Source organism: Loxodonta africana, chromosome 3 (assembly GCF_030014295.1).
Source record: "Loxodonta africana isolate mLoxAfr1 chromosome 3, mLoxAfr1.hap2, whole genome shotgun sequence".
Lineage (NCBI taxonomy): Eukaryota > Metazoa > Chordata > Mammalia > Proboscidea > Elephantidae > Loxodonta > Loxodonta africana.
Genome location: NC_087344.1, coordinates 84,563,760 through 84,582,207, shown reverse-complemented (window position 1 = coordinate 84,582,207; position 18,448 = coordinate 84,563,760). Strand labels below are relative to the sequence as shown.

The window sequence follows — 18,448 nt, the reverse complement described above, 5'->3', positions numbered from 1 at the left end:
GGAGGAGGCCAGTATTCAGTCCAGATGAAGTCACTACCACTGAAGTATTAACCCCTTGTCCGATAACAAAATCTGGCTTGAGAGACTGGGGTGGGGGCTTGAGGAGTGGAGGGCAGTGATGGGGAGGAAAATAGGGAGCTGTAGAAGAGACTGGGTCTACTGTTCAGGGCTGTAAATCCAACATCTAGTATATGCCTGTCTTAGCATAAATAAGTGAATAAATTGTGGGCAATGCCCATAAAAGAAGGCTGGGGAGCGAGGGCAGCAGTTTGGGAAGGTCAGGCTTGTAGATTCTAGTTCACGATAGATAATAAATACTAAAAACTCACCACTTTCTAATTATTTTACTACAGTTTACTATTGTCTATTCTCTTGAGGTTATTTACATCTATTGTATGAAAGCCTGACCTCGTGGACACACAACCTGTGCAGTCACACAGGGCCTGGTGCTCAGAAAGGCCCCTGCTTGGTTTAATGCTCTGCTGAATGGACTCGGTGGCAGCTGGTACTGGTCATCATCTTGAAACTCTTAATGATTTTTGGCTTGGGGGCCCCACCTTTTCATTTTGCACTAGGCTCAGCAAATTATGTAGCCAGTCCTGATTATACCCAGTTGTGAAAATACTATTTAATGGTATGCTACTTTGCATCTCTTCCAGTTTAGTGTTCAGAACCCTCATGTTGGCAGCTTGTATTAGGCCATGATGGATATTGAAAATGCTAGTGAGAATCGGTTGTTAAATGGTTTACCAGCACGCCACTGGATGGGCCACACCAAAGAAGCATAATGTTTACACACCCACCACCAACCTTCAGGCCCCTGAGATTTTTGATAGAAATCCAGTCTTATGTAGCAATTTACCATTTATTTTTGACAAAAAAAAAAAGAAAGCAATTACCTCAGCCTTGGCATTTTTTGGCATTATTTCAAAATCTAGATTCAAATCTTCCGTGATTAAAAACTGTCACATTTGAAACATTACATTCCAGGAGAATATTTTGGTATTAGATGTTCCGGCGGAATGAATGCTTGCAGCAATTGATAACCGGTTCGAACGCGCGCCTGTCTCCTCGGTCCAGGCCTGAGCCGCCCCTCCCACCGCTCCTCCTCCTCCCTCTGCAAGCACGGAGCTGCCCCGAGGGACTCAGAGAAGCGGTGGGCTGGGGCCCCCGTCCGAAGAGCGGGGCTGGAGGAAGCTCATCCTCTCTCTGGAGACGGCCGGCGTTCGGCGCTGCGCTGAGCGATGGAGTCGTCCTGGCTTGAAGCGCGCTGGGCGCGGCCTTTCTACCTGGCGTTCGTGTTCTGCCTGGCCCTGGTGCTGCTGCAGGCCATCAAGCTCTACCTGCGGAGGCAGAGGCTGCTGCGAGACCTGCGCTGCTTCCCCGCGCCCCCGACCCACTGGCTCTACGGGCACCAGAAGGTAGACGGAAGGGAGGGTCGGAGGAGGATGCTGCAGAACAAACCGGCCGGGCACAGAGAGAGGCGATGGTTTCCTTCCCTTCTTCCTGACCACAGCCCTCTCGGCCCAGCCAGTGGCTCTTGGCATCTTTTCTTTACTCCCTAGAGACCTGGTCCCCTACAAGAAAAGGGAAACGCCCTGCTGTGGACACTGGAGAGGAAGCTTTGGCGGCTGGGAGGGGGCTGTTTAAAGGGCCAGAAAGTGAAGAAGGAAGAGAGGTGCAACTCAGATTTGTCTCTAATTGACTCACTAATCTCTTGCATTTAAAATACTGCATTTTAAAAGAGTTTTTCACATATGTTGTTTTTAAAATAGTATGTTATCCTACATAATATGTGTTAATTGCAGAAAATATGCAAAGTCTGGACATAATTGTTGCCACCCTTAATCCATTCCAACCAGTGAAAATTAACTTTCTTCTAAGATGCTTGTGAGATAGGGAGCAGCCCCCACCAACCACTCAAGAAATATTTTTGATTTGTTGATGATTGGAATTTGTAGAGGAGTCCCTCACCCTTTTTTTCTTTCCTGTTATCCAAATCCACCCCCACCCCATTCAGTTTTTCATTCATTCTACCAATTTTCGGTGGCAGTCTTATGATAAGTACTAGGATTACAAAGAGAAGATGGATCTCTGGCCTCAAGGGGTTCAAGTCAGTTGCAGACTTAGGCCACAAAGAGAAAATGAAAATGAAAACAAGTGTAATGAGTGCTTTAGCAGAGGTTTAGGGGCAAGGGAATCCTGGAGGAAGGTGCAAGTCTCTGCTTATGCAGAAAGTCCTGAAGGGCTGAGCCCAGTCTTAAAGAATGGATGGGGTGGGAAGAGTGTTCTCAGGAGGGCATACAGCATGAGTCACCATGTGAAGTGAGAAATAGCATGCTCTGTCCAAAGAACTAAAAGCTTAAGTTTGAGAGTTGTGGGAAGAAATGTTACAGTGGCAAACATTGGGGCCTTCAGTGGTAGACAGCTGGGGTAGACAGTGGAGGTCTGCCTTGGGGATTCTTCCCAAAGAGAAAGTACAGGTACAATTTTTACCATGTTAAACCCTGTGATTTAACCCTGATCTTGTGGGTCTCATCAGGTAAGTTTCACATTTAAAATAAAAACAGACTTCTAGCAATATACTTTTTAAAAAATAGATTTGATTTTTTTCAAAGAGTCACAAAGGGCTTATAACAACAACAACAAAAAAAAACAAAACAAAAAACTGTAGTCCTTTGGCTCTCTCCCAATACTCCCGCCACTTCCCCACTTCCTAATCCTTCTCCAAAGCAAACACTTTCAACTCTTTCATCTGTTTCTTCTGCTACTTAAATATTTGTAAAATAATATTATTGTATTGTATTTCTTAATAATTTTAGAGGCACTGGGTTGGGTCTGGGCATCACTTCCTTATGACAGTTACCATATTTTACACAAATAGCACGTACTTTATGCATTTTTGCCAACCACGCAATCCCCTCCCTCGTTATTTTCCTAGGTGCTATGCACTTTTTTTTTTATGCACATTATGTGTAGGAGAGTTATTTACATAGGCATGTTATTTTTGCAAGTAGTCACACCTTGACTTCCACTGTCACAATATAGTTATCACGTATTTTTGTTTAAAAAAATTAGTATTTATATTATTTTGACTATATAAACATTTGCTGCTGATTTAAGTGGTTCCCTTTGATTTTTTTTTTCTGTCATAGAGCCCCCCTCCCGTGCATGTTAACTGCCTCCTTTTGTTATCTGCTTAGTTTTCAATATTTATTTGTCTTCTTTTTTTCCTGATTCATTTCATAATTTCTACGGGTGGCTTCCTGATAACAAATGAAGGAATGTCAGGTAAATTTTTTGAGCTTTGACTGGCTATAAATGTCTTTATTCTGTTTTTAAACTTGAATTATAGTTTAGCTGGGTATAGAATTCTACTTCGCAAATTGTTTTCTCTCAAAATTTTGAAAGTATTATTCTATTTTCGTTTAACTTTTGGGATGACTTTTGAAACTTCTGATAACCTTCTGATTCTTAATTCTTATCATATGACCTTTTCTCTCTCTTTAGCAGCTTTAAGGGCTTTACCTTGCTCTGGTGTCCTGAAATTTAATTTTAATATATATGCCTAGATATGGGCCTTATCTCATTTATTGTGCCTGACACTTGGTAGGCAAGCCTTTCAATCTGGAAATGAATGTTCATTAGTTTGGGGAATTTTCTATGTAAAATTTTTCTTTGTTTTAGGTTTCCCAAGAATCAGACACTGAAACAAGGATTTGAGAGCAAGTAGTTTTTTCTGGAGACAACGCCAAGAAACCTTGATAGAGAGCAAGGTGGCGAGATAGACAAGGGAAGGCAGCCAACATAGTGTTGGTTCTCAAGCAAGTTACCACAGTGGATAACTGGGGCTTAATCCCACTGAGAAATCTGGCAGCCAGTATAAGAGCCTTAGGGTTATCCTGCCTGAAGAGCAAGGGAACTGGAGTATTTTTACACCAACTCCTCTCAGTTATTGGTGTAAGGCTGCTTTTGAGGGAAATTATTTTTCCAGCATGTCTGTCCTGTTATATGGGCAGCAAAGTAGGTTCCAGTGGCCAGGAAAAGCCCTCAGGTAAATAAATGTGGGTGCTGGTTATGGCGTGCAAAAAAGTGGTAAAGATGAAAGGTTATGGGCAGCCACTAGCAATGAATACTAAAATTTCTTTGATATTTCCTCCCCTCCCCTATCCCCAAATCTCTTTTCTGTCTTTCTGGAATGCCTATTGATTGGATATTGAACCTGAATTGAGCCTCTATTTTTTTTGAAATCCTTGTTTTTTTTAATTTTATCATTCTACCAAAAACATTAAAATTTTTCTGGCTACCGTAATTTTAATTTCCAGGAGCTCTGCCTTATTTTCCATTTGTTTTTGCATCAGTTACCTTATGATACATTAAAAAATCCCCCTGAAACTTAATGATTTAAGACCACAACCATTTATTTAGCTAATGATTCTGTGGGTTGGCATTTTGGGCCGGGCTAATTTTTTTTTTTTTTTAAGCTAGGAGGTTTTGCTTTTATGAGCCAAGATCAGCTGATTTTGGCTGGGCTCACTGATGCATCTGCAGTCAGCTGCTGGGTCAGCTAAAGGCTGACTGTCATCTTGGGTACCTTAGGTCTCTTCCACCTGGTCTATTATACTTAAGCCAGCTGGCGCAGCCTTGTTCACATAGTGTCAGGGTCCCAAAAATAGCAAGAGGGCAAGCCCCAATGTGTAAATGCTTTTTAAGTCTCTGAGTCATGTTTGTTGTTCTCCCATTGACCAAGCAAATTGCATGGCCAAGCCCAGAGTCAGTGTGGGAAGACACTATCAAAGTGTATGAACACAGAGAGACCTTAATAAATCGGAGCAATTACTGCAGTCAATTCACTGCATTCCTCTTTGTTGTAGAATCCTGATTTTGCTTCATGAAATGCCTTATCATTTAAAAATAATAATAAAAAAAACCCCAAACCTGTTGCTGTCGAGTGGATTCCAACTAATAGCGACCATACAGAGTAGAACTTTCCCATCGAGTTTCCAAGGAGTGCCTGGTGAATTCGAACTGCCGACCTTTTGGTTAGCAGCCATAGCATTTAATCACTATGCCATCAGGGTTTTTTTTTTTTATCATATCTTTTATGAAGTATTAATAACAGGCGTAAAAAAAATTTTTTTATGCCTTCTGAATTATCTCTGTTTTTTTCCAGTTTCTTTTCTGTTTATGTATTCGTTACCTATTACTGCCTAGCAAATTACCCCTAAACTTAGCAACTTAAAACAGCAAAAAGTTATTGCCTCACACAGTTTGTGAGGGTCAAGAATTTGGAAGTGGCATTAGCTGGGTGATTCTGATTCAGAGTGCCTCATGAGGTTGCAGTCAAGCTGTTGGTTGGGGCTGCAGTCATCTCAAGGCTAAATTGGGGCTGGAAACTCTGGTTCCAAGCTCAATTAGATGATTGTTGACAGGCCTTGTTCCTCACTGAATAATGGCCAGAGGCTTCATTTCCTCACCACATGGGCCTTTCCATAGGGCTGCTCATAACTAGGGTGACCAACTAATTCCAGTGTACCTGGTTGTTTCTGGTTTTACTACTAAAAATCCTGCCTCCTGGAAACCTCCTCAACCCCAGGCAAGCCAGAACAGTTGGTCACCTTACTCTCTACATGGTAGCTTGCTTCCCCCAGAGCAAGAGATGAGAAAGAGAGAGAGAGAGAAACACTTGAGAAAAGAACACATGAGAGCCTCAAACAGAAGCTATAGTCTTTTATAACCTAATGTTATGGTCTTGGAACTTTTATACCATTGCTTCTGCTATATGCATTTGGTCACACAGACAAATCTTGGTACGATGTGGGGAGGGGACAATACCAAGAGGTGGGAATCATTGGTACCATCATGGAGGCTGGCTACTGCAGTGTGTTTGTTTTGCTTTATGTCTTTCATGTTGGAGGCCGTCCTTAAATGTGTGATGATCTTTGGCTGTTGTTTTGCATTCTAGAATGAGACACTAAAGAGGTTTGGAAGCCTGTGTACATGGGGAGAACTTTCCTGAAGTGTGATCTAATAGCAAGCCAGTTGGAGGACCTGAATTGTCAGTATCTGTAGACCTTTTTTCAGTTTATCCAGAGAAGGATCTGCCTATCTTCTATAGACGACTGCTGGCATTCTGGGAACAGGGAAAAGAATGGAGCTAGGGGTCTAATAATTTGTTATGCAGAGTTTCATTTAATCCCCCTGTTTTTTTTCCCCAGTGCTTCAGCCCTGTGTAGTAAATAATTAAATTTACCCAAAGAAAGGTCTGGCCTTTGACCCCAGTTCCTGGGAGGTAAATTCTAAATCCTAGAATTTCCTGAGTGATTGGAGTATCTTTGTTATACATTGTGGAACCCAAGATCACATCTGTTTATGTCAAAAAGGTGACTTACGGTGAGTCCTTGTTGTTGTTAGGTGCCGTCGAGTCGGTTCCGACTCATAGCGACCCTATGCACAACAGAACAAAACACTGCCCTGTCCTGAGCCATCCTTAAAATTGTTGTTATGCTTGAGCTCATTGTTACAGCCACTGTGTCAATCCACCTTGTTGAGGGTCTTCCTCTTTTCCACTGACCCTGCACTCTGCCAAGCATGATGTCCTTCTTCAGGGACTGATCCCTCTTGACAACATGTCCAAAGTATGTAAGACGCAGTCTCGTCATCCTTGCCTCTAAGGAGCATTCTGGCCGCCCTTCTTCCAAGACAGATTTGTTTGTTCTTTTGGCAGTCCATGGTATATTCAATATTCTTTGCCAACACCACAATTCAAAGGCGTCAACTCTTCTTCCGTCTTCCATATTCATCGTCCAGCTTTCACATGCATATGATGTGATTGAAAATACCATGGCTTGGGTCAGGCGCCCCCTAGTCTTCAGGGTGGCATCTTCGCTCTTCAACACTTTGAAGAGGTCCTTTGCAGCAGATTTGCCCAATGCATTGCGTCTTTTGATTTCTTGACTGCTGCTTCCATGGCTGTTGATTGTGGATCCAAGTAAAATGAAATCCTTGACAACTTCAATCTTTTCTCCATTTAGCATGATGTTGCTCATTGGTCCAGTTGTGAGGATTTTTGTTTTCTTTATGTTGAGGTGTAATCCATACTGAAGGCTGTGGTCTTTGATCCTCATTAGTAAATGCTTCAAGTCCTCTTCACTTTCAGCAAGCAAGGCTGTGTCATCTGCATAACACAGGTTGTTAATGAGTCTTCCTCCAATCCTGATGCCCCATTTTTCTTCATATAGTCCAGCTTCTTGTATTATTTGTTCAGCATACAGATTAAATAGGTATGGTGAAAGAATACAACCCTGGCGCACACCTTTCCTGACTTTAAACCAATCAGTATCCCCTTGTTCTGTCCGAACAACTGCCTCTTGATCTATGTAAAGGTTCCTCATGAGCACAATTAAGTGTTCTGGAATTTCCATTCTTCACAGTGTTATCCATAGTTTGTTATGATCCACACAGTCGAATGCCTTTGCATAGTCAATGAAACATAGGTAAACATCCTTCTGGTATTCTCTGCTTTCAGCCAGGATCCATCTGACATCAGCAGTGATATCCCTGGTTCTATGTCCTCTTTTGAAACCGGCCTGAATTCCTGGCAGTTCCCTGTCGATATACTACTGCAGCCCTTTTTGAATGATCTTCAGCAGAATTTTGCTTGCGTGTGATATTAATGATATTGTTCTATAATTTCCACATTCAGTTGGATCATCTTTCTTGGGTATAGGCATAAATATGGATCTCTTCCAGTCAGCTGTCTTCCATATTTCTTGGCATAGATGAGTGAGCACCTCCAGTGCTGCATCTGTTTGTTGAAACATCTCAATTGGTATTCCATCAGTTCCTGGAGTCTTGTTTTTTGCCAATGCCTTCAGAGCAGCTTGGACTTCTTCCTTCAGTACCACCAGTTCCTGATCATATGCCACCTCTTGAAATGGTTGCATATTGAGTAATTCTTTTTGGTATAATGACTGTGTATTCCTTCCATCTTCTTTTGATGCTTCCTGCATCATTTAATATTTTCCCTGTGGAATCCTTCACTATTGCAACTCAAGGCTTGAATTTTTTCTTCAGTGCTTTCAGCTTGAGAAATGCCAAGTGTGTTCTTCCCTTTTGGTTTTCTATCTCCAGATCTTTGCACCTGTCATTATAATACTTTACTTTGTCTTCTCGAGCGACCCTTTGAAATCTTCTGTTCAGTTCTTTTACTTCATCAATTCTTCCTTTTGCTTTAGCTGCTCGATGGTCAAGAGCAAGTTTCAGAGTCTCCTCTGACATCCATGTTGGTCTTTTCTTTCTTTCCTGTCTTTTCAGTGACCTCTTGCTTTCTTCATGTATGATGTCCTTGATGTAATTCCACAACTTGTCTGGTCTGCGGTCACTAGTGTTCAGTGTGTCAAATCTATTCTTCAGATGGTCTCTAAATTCAGGTGGGATATACTCAAGGTCATATTTTGGCTCTTGTGGACTTGCTCTGATTTTCTTCAGTTTCAGCTTGAACTTGCATATGAGCAATTGATGGTCTGTTCCACAGTCGGCCCCTGGCCTTGTTCTGACTGATGATATTGAGCTTTTCCATCATCTCTTTCCACAGATGTAGTCAAATTGATTTCTGTGTGTTGCACCTGGCTAGGTCCATGTGTATAGTCGCTGTTTATGTTGGCACAACTCAAAATGAGAAGAAACAGCTGCAAACATCCGTTAATAATCGGAACCTGGAATGTACAATGTATGAATTTAGGAAAATTGGAAATTGTCAAAAATGAAATGGAACACATAAACATCGATATCCTAGGCATTAGTGAGCTGAAATGGACTGGTATTGGCCATTTTGAATTGGACAATCATATCGTCTACTATGCTGAGAATGACAGCTCGGAGAGGAATGGTGTTGGATTCATCATCAAAAAGAACATTTCAAGATCTATCCTGAAGTGCAATGCTGTCAGTGATAGGATAATATCATATGCCTACAAGGAAGACCAGTTAATACGACTACTATTCAAATTTAGGCACCAACCACTAGGGCCAAAGATGAAGAAATAGAAGATTTTTATGAGCTGCTGCAGTCTGAAATTGATCGAACATGCAATCAAGATGCATTGATAATTACTGGCGACTGGAATGCAAAAGTTGGAAACAAAGAAGAAGGATCAGTAGTTGGAAAATATGGCCTTGGTGATAGAAACAATGCCAGGGATTGAATGATAGAATTTTGCAAGACCGACAACTTCTTCATGGGGAATACCTTCTTTCAACGGTGAGTCCTGGATAGCTTATATTAATGAGGTGACTCAGATTGGGAGCTAGCCCTGCCAGAAAGCCTAACCATGTGATTAGAAGTTTGAAACTTTGAGCCGTGTGATATCAGCCTGACCTCTGAGGAGGGGTGGAGGGTTGACGATTAAGTTCAGTCACGTGGCTAATGGTTCAATCAGTTATTGAACCATAATGCATAATGGAGCTTCAATGAAAACTTTGGACACTGAGGCTCAAGTGACCTTCCCTGATGAACAATATTCTGCTGGGAGGGTAGCATGTCTTGACTCCACAGAGACAGGATAATAGAAACTTAATGTTTGGAACCCTCCCTGACCTCACCTAACTTTCACTCTTTGCCCCATAATGCTGTTGTTTTTGGGTGCCACTGAATCAATTCTGACTCATAGTGACCCCATATGACAGAGTAGAACTGCCACCAGAGGGTTTTCTTCACAGTAATCTTTACATTTTCACGGAAGCAGAACACCAGGCCCTTCTCTCTTAGAGCTGCTGGGTGAGTTTGAACCTCCAACCTTTCAATTAGGAAATGAACAATTAACTATTGCACCACCAGGGCTTAGAATACTTTAACTCCACTTAGTCCCTTCATTCATTTTAATCGTGCATCTGTTTTAACCCTACAAGACACTATTACTATTTGGAATGGTGAATATTCGTTTATATTTACCCACGTATTTAAACTTTCAATTGATCTTTGCTCCTTTGTGTATTATCATGCTTCCATATTGGATTATTTCCTTCTGCCTGAAGTATTCTTTTAACTATTTATTTAAATGTTAGTGGTAAATTTACTCAGGTTTTTGTCTAAACATCTTTTATTTCACCTCACTTATTAAGGTTATTTTTTCTGAGTTTGTTATTCTAAATTGGAAATTATTTTCTTTCAGCACTTTAATAACATCATTCCACTGTCTTTTGGCTGCCAGTATTTCTGTTGAAATATCAGCTATCAGTCTTATTGTTATTCCTTTGAGAGTAATAAGTTTTTTTTTTTCCCTCTAGTTATCTTTAAAATTTTGGTTTTCAGAAATATTACTATCATGAGCTTATATGGCTTTCTTTGATTTGATCCAGTTCGAGTTTTGAATATGTGATTGGATATCTTTCATCAGTTTTCAGAAATTCTCAGCCATTTTCTTTTTAAATAGTGCTTTTGCCTCATTATAACTCTATTCCCTCCTTCTGGTGTTCCAAGAACATGTATGTTAGACTTTTCATTCAGACCCATATATCTCCTTTGTTTTGTGTTTTCTATTCTTTCTTCCTTTCTGTACTTCAGGAACCAGCCTTCCAATTCACTAATGCTTTTTTATGCCTTATCTGAAAAAAGTAAATGGAATTCTTAATATCAGTACAGGTATTCTCTGACTTACAGTGGGGTTCCATCCTGACAACTGAGTCGTGAGTCGATTCTGATGTAAGTCGAATACCTCAATTTTTTTTTTTTTTTAGTTTTCATTATTATTGCCTTTTATTATCAGTACTTTTATAAATCAGATCTTTATTTGTCTTTGGGGGTTGGAAACCTTACATATAAACTTACATGTTTAAAAATATACTCTGGTAGTGAAGAAGAGTTGAACGACATTGGCATTTTGTTAGTTGTGGTAATAACTCTACTTGTGGAAGATTCTGGATCATCTGGATTATTCCTGAGAGTGGGGATGGTGTTCTAGTCAGAAAATTAGTGAGAATTATTTGTATGATCCTTATCTTTTTTTCTTCATATATTTCACGGTAACATCTCACTTCTTACCAAATCTGTCTGTCAGCTTTGGCAAAGTGATCAGCATTTGGCTCTATATTTTCAAGCAACTGAAACCCCTGATTAAATTTAGAAAACTAAATGTATACAACAGTGTTTTGAACAGTAAATCATAAAGTTGAACATCAACAAATGAACATCTGAGAATGATAACATGAGCAAAACTACACACTGCAACATTGTATGTAGTGCATGTTACTAAGGATAGGGTGTACACAAAAAAAAGGACAGTTGTAATTGCAGCCATTGTAACTTGAATACTTCCTAAGGCAGGGATTTAGCTGTAATTGTATTTTTCAGCTCTAGAATTTTCATTTGATTATTTTTATGGAGCCTAAGTCTCTGGGAAAATTTTTCATTTTTTAAATCATTGTATCCTTCTTGCCTTCTATTTCCTTTAACACCTATAATGGTTATTCAGAAGTCCTTATCTAATAATTTCAGTATCTGGATCACCTGTGAGTCAATTTCTATTGTCGTCTTCTTTTTTTTTTTTTAATGGTTTTCAGTCGTTTGGTCCTGTGTTTTGTCATGCCTTGTAGTTTGATTGAATGAGTGGGGCTCATTGGCTTAATCCAGTCCATTTAAGGCCTAAGTCTCCAGTGTTCTAGCTGAGAGGCTGGAGTCATTATGAGGGCTGTTCTTCCCTGCAGGGTCTGGAAGCCTAATCCTCATTTATGCAGCACTGCAAGGTGCCAGAAATTTCATTCCGATTCTCCAAGGCTTTCTTTCTGAATTTCTAGCTTCCCACCTAACCCAGCTCCCGAGAATTTGGCACATGTTTTGAGGGTAAAACTGGAAGAGTATTGGAGTCAATTTTCTGCCTCTCCCTTTTCACTAGGATCACAGATCCTCAAGCCTTTGTTTTTTGTTCCTTCAACCCTGTTAAATCCTGAAATTGCTGCTGGTTCATCTACCTCTTAGTAGTGGCCATCTGCCCTGTCCTATGCCTGGAACTGGCAAATTTTCTGAGGGAAAAAGCGGCTGCAGATTGATGGCTCTTCTCTCTGATAAGATCCCCCTGTCTCTAGCATTTTATCTACTTAAATCCTAGTTATCCCAACAGTTCTCTGATTTTTTCAAAGTTTTTTCTTCCTGCTATTTTACCTGACTATTCCAGTTGTTCTTGGTGATTGGAAATGGAAGTTTGTATATATCTCTCACACATAGGTGGAACATAGAAAAACATTTTTAATAGTTATGTGTTTTTCATGTGTACTAGAAAAATATAGATATCATATCAAATTTGTGATTTCACAGTGATATAAAATTTCCTTTGAAAATACATTTATTTATATAAATATGAATCAATTTAAATATTAATTAAATTAAATAATAATGCAGATTTAACTTGGCCCACAAATGACTAAAGTTTGGGGGACATTGAAGTGAACTATATTAACCCCTGCTTTTTCCCTTGGTCACCAGGTATTACTGTTTTTGCTGTAGAAGTGTCTATAAACAAGCCCCTTTTTGTTTCATGATCACTATTACTGTTGTTGCGTGCTGTCAAGTCAATTCTGACTCATAGCAACCCTGTATAACAGGGCAGGACTGCCCATAGGGTTTGCTAAGCTGTAACTTTTATTGGAGCAGATCGGCAAGTCTTTTCTGTCATGGGACGGGTGGTGGGTTCAAACCTGTGAGCATTAGGTTAGCAGCAGAGCAGTAAACCTTTATGCTACTAGAAATCTGCTTATCATCACTACCTTGAATTTATTAAGCACATCTATCCATTCAAGAAGCATTTGTTAAACATCACCTTTGTGCCAGTTGTCAGCACACAGTCCCCTGCCCTCGTGGGCTTATGAACCCTTGGGGAAGTAAAATAAGTGAGTAGACCATTATAATACAACACAATACATACAATTCAAAGGGCAATCATAAAGTTCTGTGGGAAAGGCACAGATCTGAGTAAAGTCTTGAGGGATTGGTTAGAGTAATCAGCCAGAGTGAAGATAGATTCAGGCTGAGAGTTAACACATTGCTGAAAAAGGAGAGGATAATTTTTTAAATATTGTTAAATTGATTGTCAGCACAGACCTTCTCACCATCTCCTGAATGTATGAGAAATTTCTATTTTTAGTTCTATTACATAATTTTGTTTCATTTTGAATTTTTTCCACATCTCCATTTGGATACTTTATTCATTTTCCAAAAACCAAGTTAAATATTACTTTTTCTATGAGGTCCTCTGGTAGCGTTGGTTCTCTGTCCTTTATGCCCTTGGAGATATGTTTTTCTTATCTGTATTATAGCATGAATTATTACAATTCTGTTATAATGAATAATTTATACATCATGTGTGAAAGAATAATAGCACCTATTTTATTAGGTTGTTCAGAGGATAAACTTGTTTAATATTTGAACTCACATAGTAAGTGCTATGTAAATGTTTCTTGAATAAAACATAAGTTCCACTATTTGGTCTGTACAGGGTTAGGCAGGATCCTGTCTTAGCTCTGTGTCCTCAGCAACTGGTGCCTTGCTTCTTCCTCGTTCTAGTTCTTTCTCTACTGTTTGGTTTGGCTTGTTAGTCACACACCCATCAGTCCATTGTTAAAGCAAATCCCATTTTTTGCTGAAACCACTACTCTATTCTGTCATCTGGTAGACAACTTGCTTCATCGTATATGTAATTTTTTGATTACAGCTTTATTGAAATATACTTCACATATGCAATTCACCCATTTAAAAGTGTACATTTCAGTAGTTTTTAGTATATTCACTGTGCAACCATTATCACAGTTTTAGAATACTTCCATCACTTCAAAAAGAAACCCCGTACCCATCACCCTTCAACCACCCACATCTCCCCAGCCCTAGGCCTCCACTAATCTACTATATACCTCTATAAATTTGCCTATTCTGGACATTTTATATTAATGCCGTCTTTTATGACTGTTTTCTTTCACTTAGGATACTATTTCCAAGGTTCATCTATGCTGTAGCATGTTTCAGTACTTCATTCCTTTTCATGACTGAGTATTCCACGGTATGAATATATCACATTTTGTTTATTCATTCATCAGTTGTTGCTCATTTGAGTTGTTTCTACCTTTTGGCTATTATGAACAATGCTGCTATGAACATTCATGTACAAATTTTTTGTGTAGACGTTTTCATTTTCGTGTGTGTGTGTGTAGGAGTTGAGTTGCTGGGTCAAAAGGTAATTCTATGTTTAACTCTATGTTTTAGTTTATTTATTTTTTGGGGAATTGCCAGCCTATTTTCCACAGTGGCTGCACCATTTTACATTCCCATCAACAGTGTAGAAAGGCTTCAGTTTATCACATATCTTAACCAACACTTGTTATTATCTGTTTTTACTATTATTATTATTTTCGACATCATAGTAGATAGGAACTGGTATCTCACCGTGGTTTTGATTTGCATTTCTCTGATGACTAATGATATTGAGTATCTTTTCATGTGCTTGTTGACTATTTGTATATCTTCGTTTGAGAAATGTCCATTCAGACCTTTTCCCTTTTTTGTATTTGGTTATATGTCTTTTTATTATTGAGTTATAATATTTCTTTATATGTTCTAGATGTAAGTCCCTTATCAGACATGTGACTGGAAAATATTTCCTCCCATCCTGGGGATTATTTTTTATTTTCTTGATAGTGTCCTTTGAATTACAGAAATTTTCAGTTTTAATGAAGTCCAATTTACCTATCTTTCTCTTTTGTTGCCTGTGGTTTTTGTGTCAGATCTAAGAAAAAGAAAAAAAATTTTTTTTTTTTTTTTATCTAAGAAAGCATTGCCAAAATCAAGGTCAGAAAGATTTAATTCTATGTTTTCTTCCAAGAATTTTATAATGTTACTTCTTACATTTAGGTCTTTGATACATTTTGAATTATTTTTTATATATGGTCTGTGGTAGGGATCCAACTTTATTTGTTTACATGTGGATAGTCAGTTGTTCCAACACAATTTCTTAAAAAGACTAATCTTTCTCCCTTGAATTGTTTTGGTACCTGTCTTAGTTATTTAGGGCTGCTATAACAGAAACTTCACAAGTGGATGGCTTTAACAAACAAAAATTTATTTTCTCATATCAGTCTTCCCCTGGATCTAGGATGTTCCCAATCAGGGATCCTGGGTCCAAAGGATGCACTCCATTCCTGGTTCTTCTTTCTTCATAGTTATGAGGTCCCTCTCTCTCTCTGCTCACTTCTCCTTCCTTTTATCTCTTGTAAAATAAAAAGTATGACTTAAGTAAGGGTGGTGACTTGAGTAAAGGTGGTGACTCTAGATACACCCGACACTAATCCTGCATCATTAACATATAGAAATTAGGATTTAAAACACATAAAATGGGAGAATAATTATATAATATTAAAAATGGAAGACAGCTACATCAGATCACAGAAAGGAAGACAGTCACACAATACTGGGAATCATGGCCTAGACAAGGTGACGCATATTTTGGGGGGACACAGTCCAATGTGTGATAGTACCCTTGCTAAAAATTAATTGACCATAAATGTGAGAGTTTATTTTTAATGGTCTACTATGCTGGAATTGACAAATTGAAGAGGAATGATGTTGTAATAACAACAACAAAAAAAAAATTCCGGGAATTATCCTGAAGTTCAAAGCTGTCAGTGATAGGATAATATCCATATGCCTACAAGGAAGACCAGTTAATATGACTATTGTTCAAATTTACACATCAACCACTTAGGCCAAAGATGAAGAAATTGAAGATTTTTAACAATTTCTGCAATCTGAAATTTATCATACATGCAATCAAGATGAATTGATAATTACTGGCGATTAGAATGTGAAAATTGGAAACAAAGAAGGGTTGGTAGTTGGAAAATATGGCCTTGGTGATAGAAATGACGCCAGAGATTCATGATAGAATTTTGCAAGATCAATGACTCCTTCATTGCTAATACCTTTTTCAACGACATAATCCATGACTATATACGCGGACCTCACCTGATGGAATACACAAGAATCAAATCAACTACATCTGCATAGAGAAATGATGGAGAAGCTCAGTGTCATCAATCAGAGCAAGGCCAGGGGGCAACTGCAAAACAGACCATCAATCGCTTATATGTAAGTTCAAGTTGAAGCTGAAGAAAATGAAAACAAGTCCATTTGAGCCAAAGTACGACCTCGAGTATGTTGTTGTTAGGAGCCGTCTATTCGATTCTGACTCATAGCGACCCTATGTACAAAAGAACAAAACACTGCCCGGTCCTGCGCCGTCCTCACAATTGTTGTTGTGTTGAGTCCATTGTTGCAGCCACTGTGTCAGTCCATCTTGTTGAGGGGTCTCCCTCTTTTCCCTTACTCTCTACTTTACCAAGGATAATGTGCTTCTCCGGGGATTGATCCCTCCTGGTAACATGTCCAAAGTATGTGAGACGTAGTCTCGCCATCCTTGCTTCTAAGGAGCATACTGGCTGTACTTCTTCCAAGACAGATTTGTTGGTCCTCTTGGTGTCCGTTCTTCTTCGGCCTTTCTTATTCATTGTCCAGCTTTCGCATGCATATGAGGCAATTGAAAACACCAGGGCTTGGGCCAGGTGGACCTTAGTCTAAAGTGACATCTTTGCTTTTCAACATGTTCAAGAGGTCTTTTGTAGTGGATTTGCCGAATGCAATGCACCCTTTGATTTCTTAACTGCTGCTACAATGAGCTTTGATTGTGGATCCAAGTAAAATGAAATCCCTGACAACTTCAATCTTTTCTCCATTTATCATGATATTGCTTATTGGTTCAGTTGTGAGGATTTTTGTTTTCTTTATGTTGATATGCAGTCCATACTGAGTGCTGTAGTCTTTGATCTTCATCAATAAGTGCTTCAAGTCCTCTTCACATTCAGCAAGCAGGTTGTGTCATCTGCATATCACAGGTTGTTAATTAATTTCCCTCCAATCCTGATTCCCTGTTCTTTTTCATATAACCCATCTTCTCGGATTATTTGCTTAACATACAGATTGAATAAATATTGTGAAAGAATACAACCCTGAAGCACACCTTTCTTGACTTTAAACCACAAGGAATCCCCTTGTTCTGTTTGAACTACTCTCTCTTGATCTATGGCAGCCAACATTTTTCACCACTTGTGAGAGCAAGAACAATCACATAGCAAATGCTGTGTGATTGGTCACACTATGAAGAATTGCCAGCCTCAGGGTTTTTTGCAGGTTGGGACACCCACTATCATGTCAATATGTGCAGATAGGCACATGCAGACACACATATTCAGGTACCCCTTCTCGAGAGGTGGATGTAAATGAATCTTATTTTCAGTGATGGAGAGGAACTGTTTAAATGAGTCATTAATAATCTGCTTATAAAAAATAAATTCCTTCTCTGATGGTAGTATTGTACTCTGATTTACAAATGTTGAAAACTGAGAGTTTTATATTTGGGTTTGATTCAAGCTTCACACCTCTCTGTTGTAGGGGAGAAGAATTGGATTTTCTTTGTAAATGGAGTCAGCAGATTTATAGAGAGAGGCATTTGCTGTTAAGTCATGGGCAAGAATCACTGATCAATAACTTGAGAGAGAAAAAGGAGATGCAACAGTGAGCTGAATATTGGGGATGTCATGCTTGATCTACCAACTACTTGGATTTCCCCATATGAAAAAAAATCCTGACCCCCTCCTAATCTACATATGTGATGTTGGTAGATGAGACTTAGGAGTGTTGGTGACTCAGACGACTTCACCTTCTCTGTTGGTAGAACAGCTCACTGTATATGCCACTCAACAGTAACTTGGTCTGGGGGTACAAATATATTCATATTGAAAAGATAAATACACTAGGCTTGTTTAGGAAATTATACCCCAAGCTTAGAAATCCCAAAGAAAGCATGTTGACCGACTTCCAAAACAGGGTTCGGGTCCCTCTGCTGGTGTGACATACTCCAGGCTCTGAGCTCAGCTTGTATCTGTAAGAGGGACAAGTTTCCAGACTGGTGGACTTCTCTAACTTCCTTTATTTTTCTTACTGCAGTTTCTTCAGGAAGATGAAATGGAGAAACTTGAGGAACTTGTAGAAAAATATCCTTGTGCCTTCCCTCGCTGGGTTGGACCCTTTCAGGCATTTTTCTATATCTACGACCCGGAGTATGCAAAGACCTTTCTAAGCAGAACAGGTAAGAAAAGGGTCAAATCTCAGAGAACTAATCCTCCTAGGAGTGGTATGCCCAAAACACACAGGCAAAATTCTGAAGTACGCAAATGGTCCCGAAGCAAAGATTAGTATCAGGCGTTTAAGAGACTTCAAAGGAGGGATGGGGAGATTTCCCACCAATAATGAAGGAGATTCCCACATCATCCCCAATTTCTTGTCTAGCTCAGGGCTCCCCTTAAAGTCCAGTTGGCCATCACCAGATTTCCCGGGCCAGGGACTTCCTTTGCA

At 39.4% G+C, this 18,448-nt stretch overlaps 1 protein-coding gene across 1 annotated transcript in view; it reads left to right on the top strand.

Annotated features, from left to right (window-relative positions):
• The first annotated feature begins 1,244 nt into the window (after window positions 1-1,244).
• Window positions 1,245-18,448, top strand: part of LOC100672903 (cytochrome P450 4X1) — a 58,310-nt gene continuing 41,106 nt past the window's right edge. The window contains exons 1-2 of the mRNA XM_003411193.1: window positions 1,245-1,421; window positions 18,041-18,182. Coding sequence (XP_003411241.1) covers window positions 1,245-1,421; window positions 18,041-18,182 — 319 coding nt within the window. The remainder of the gene's footprint in view (window positions 1,422-18,040; window positions 18,183-18,448) is intronic.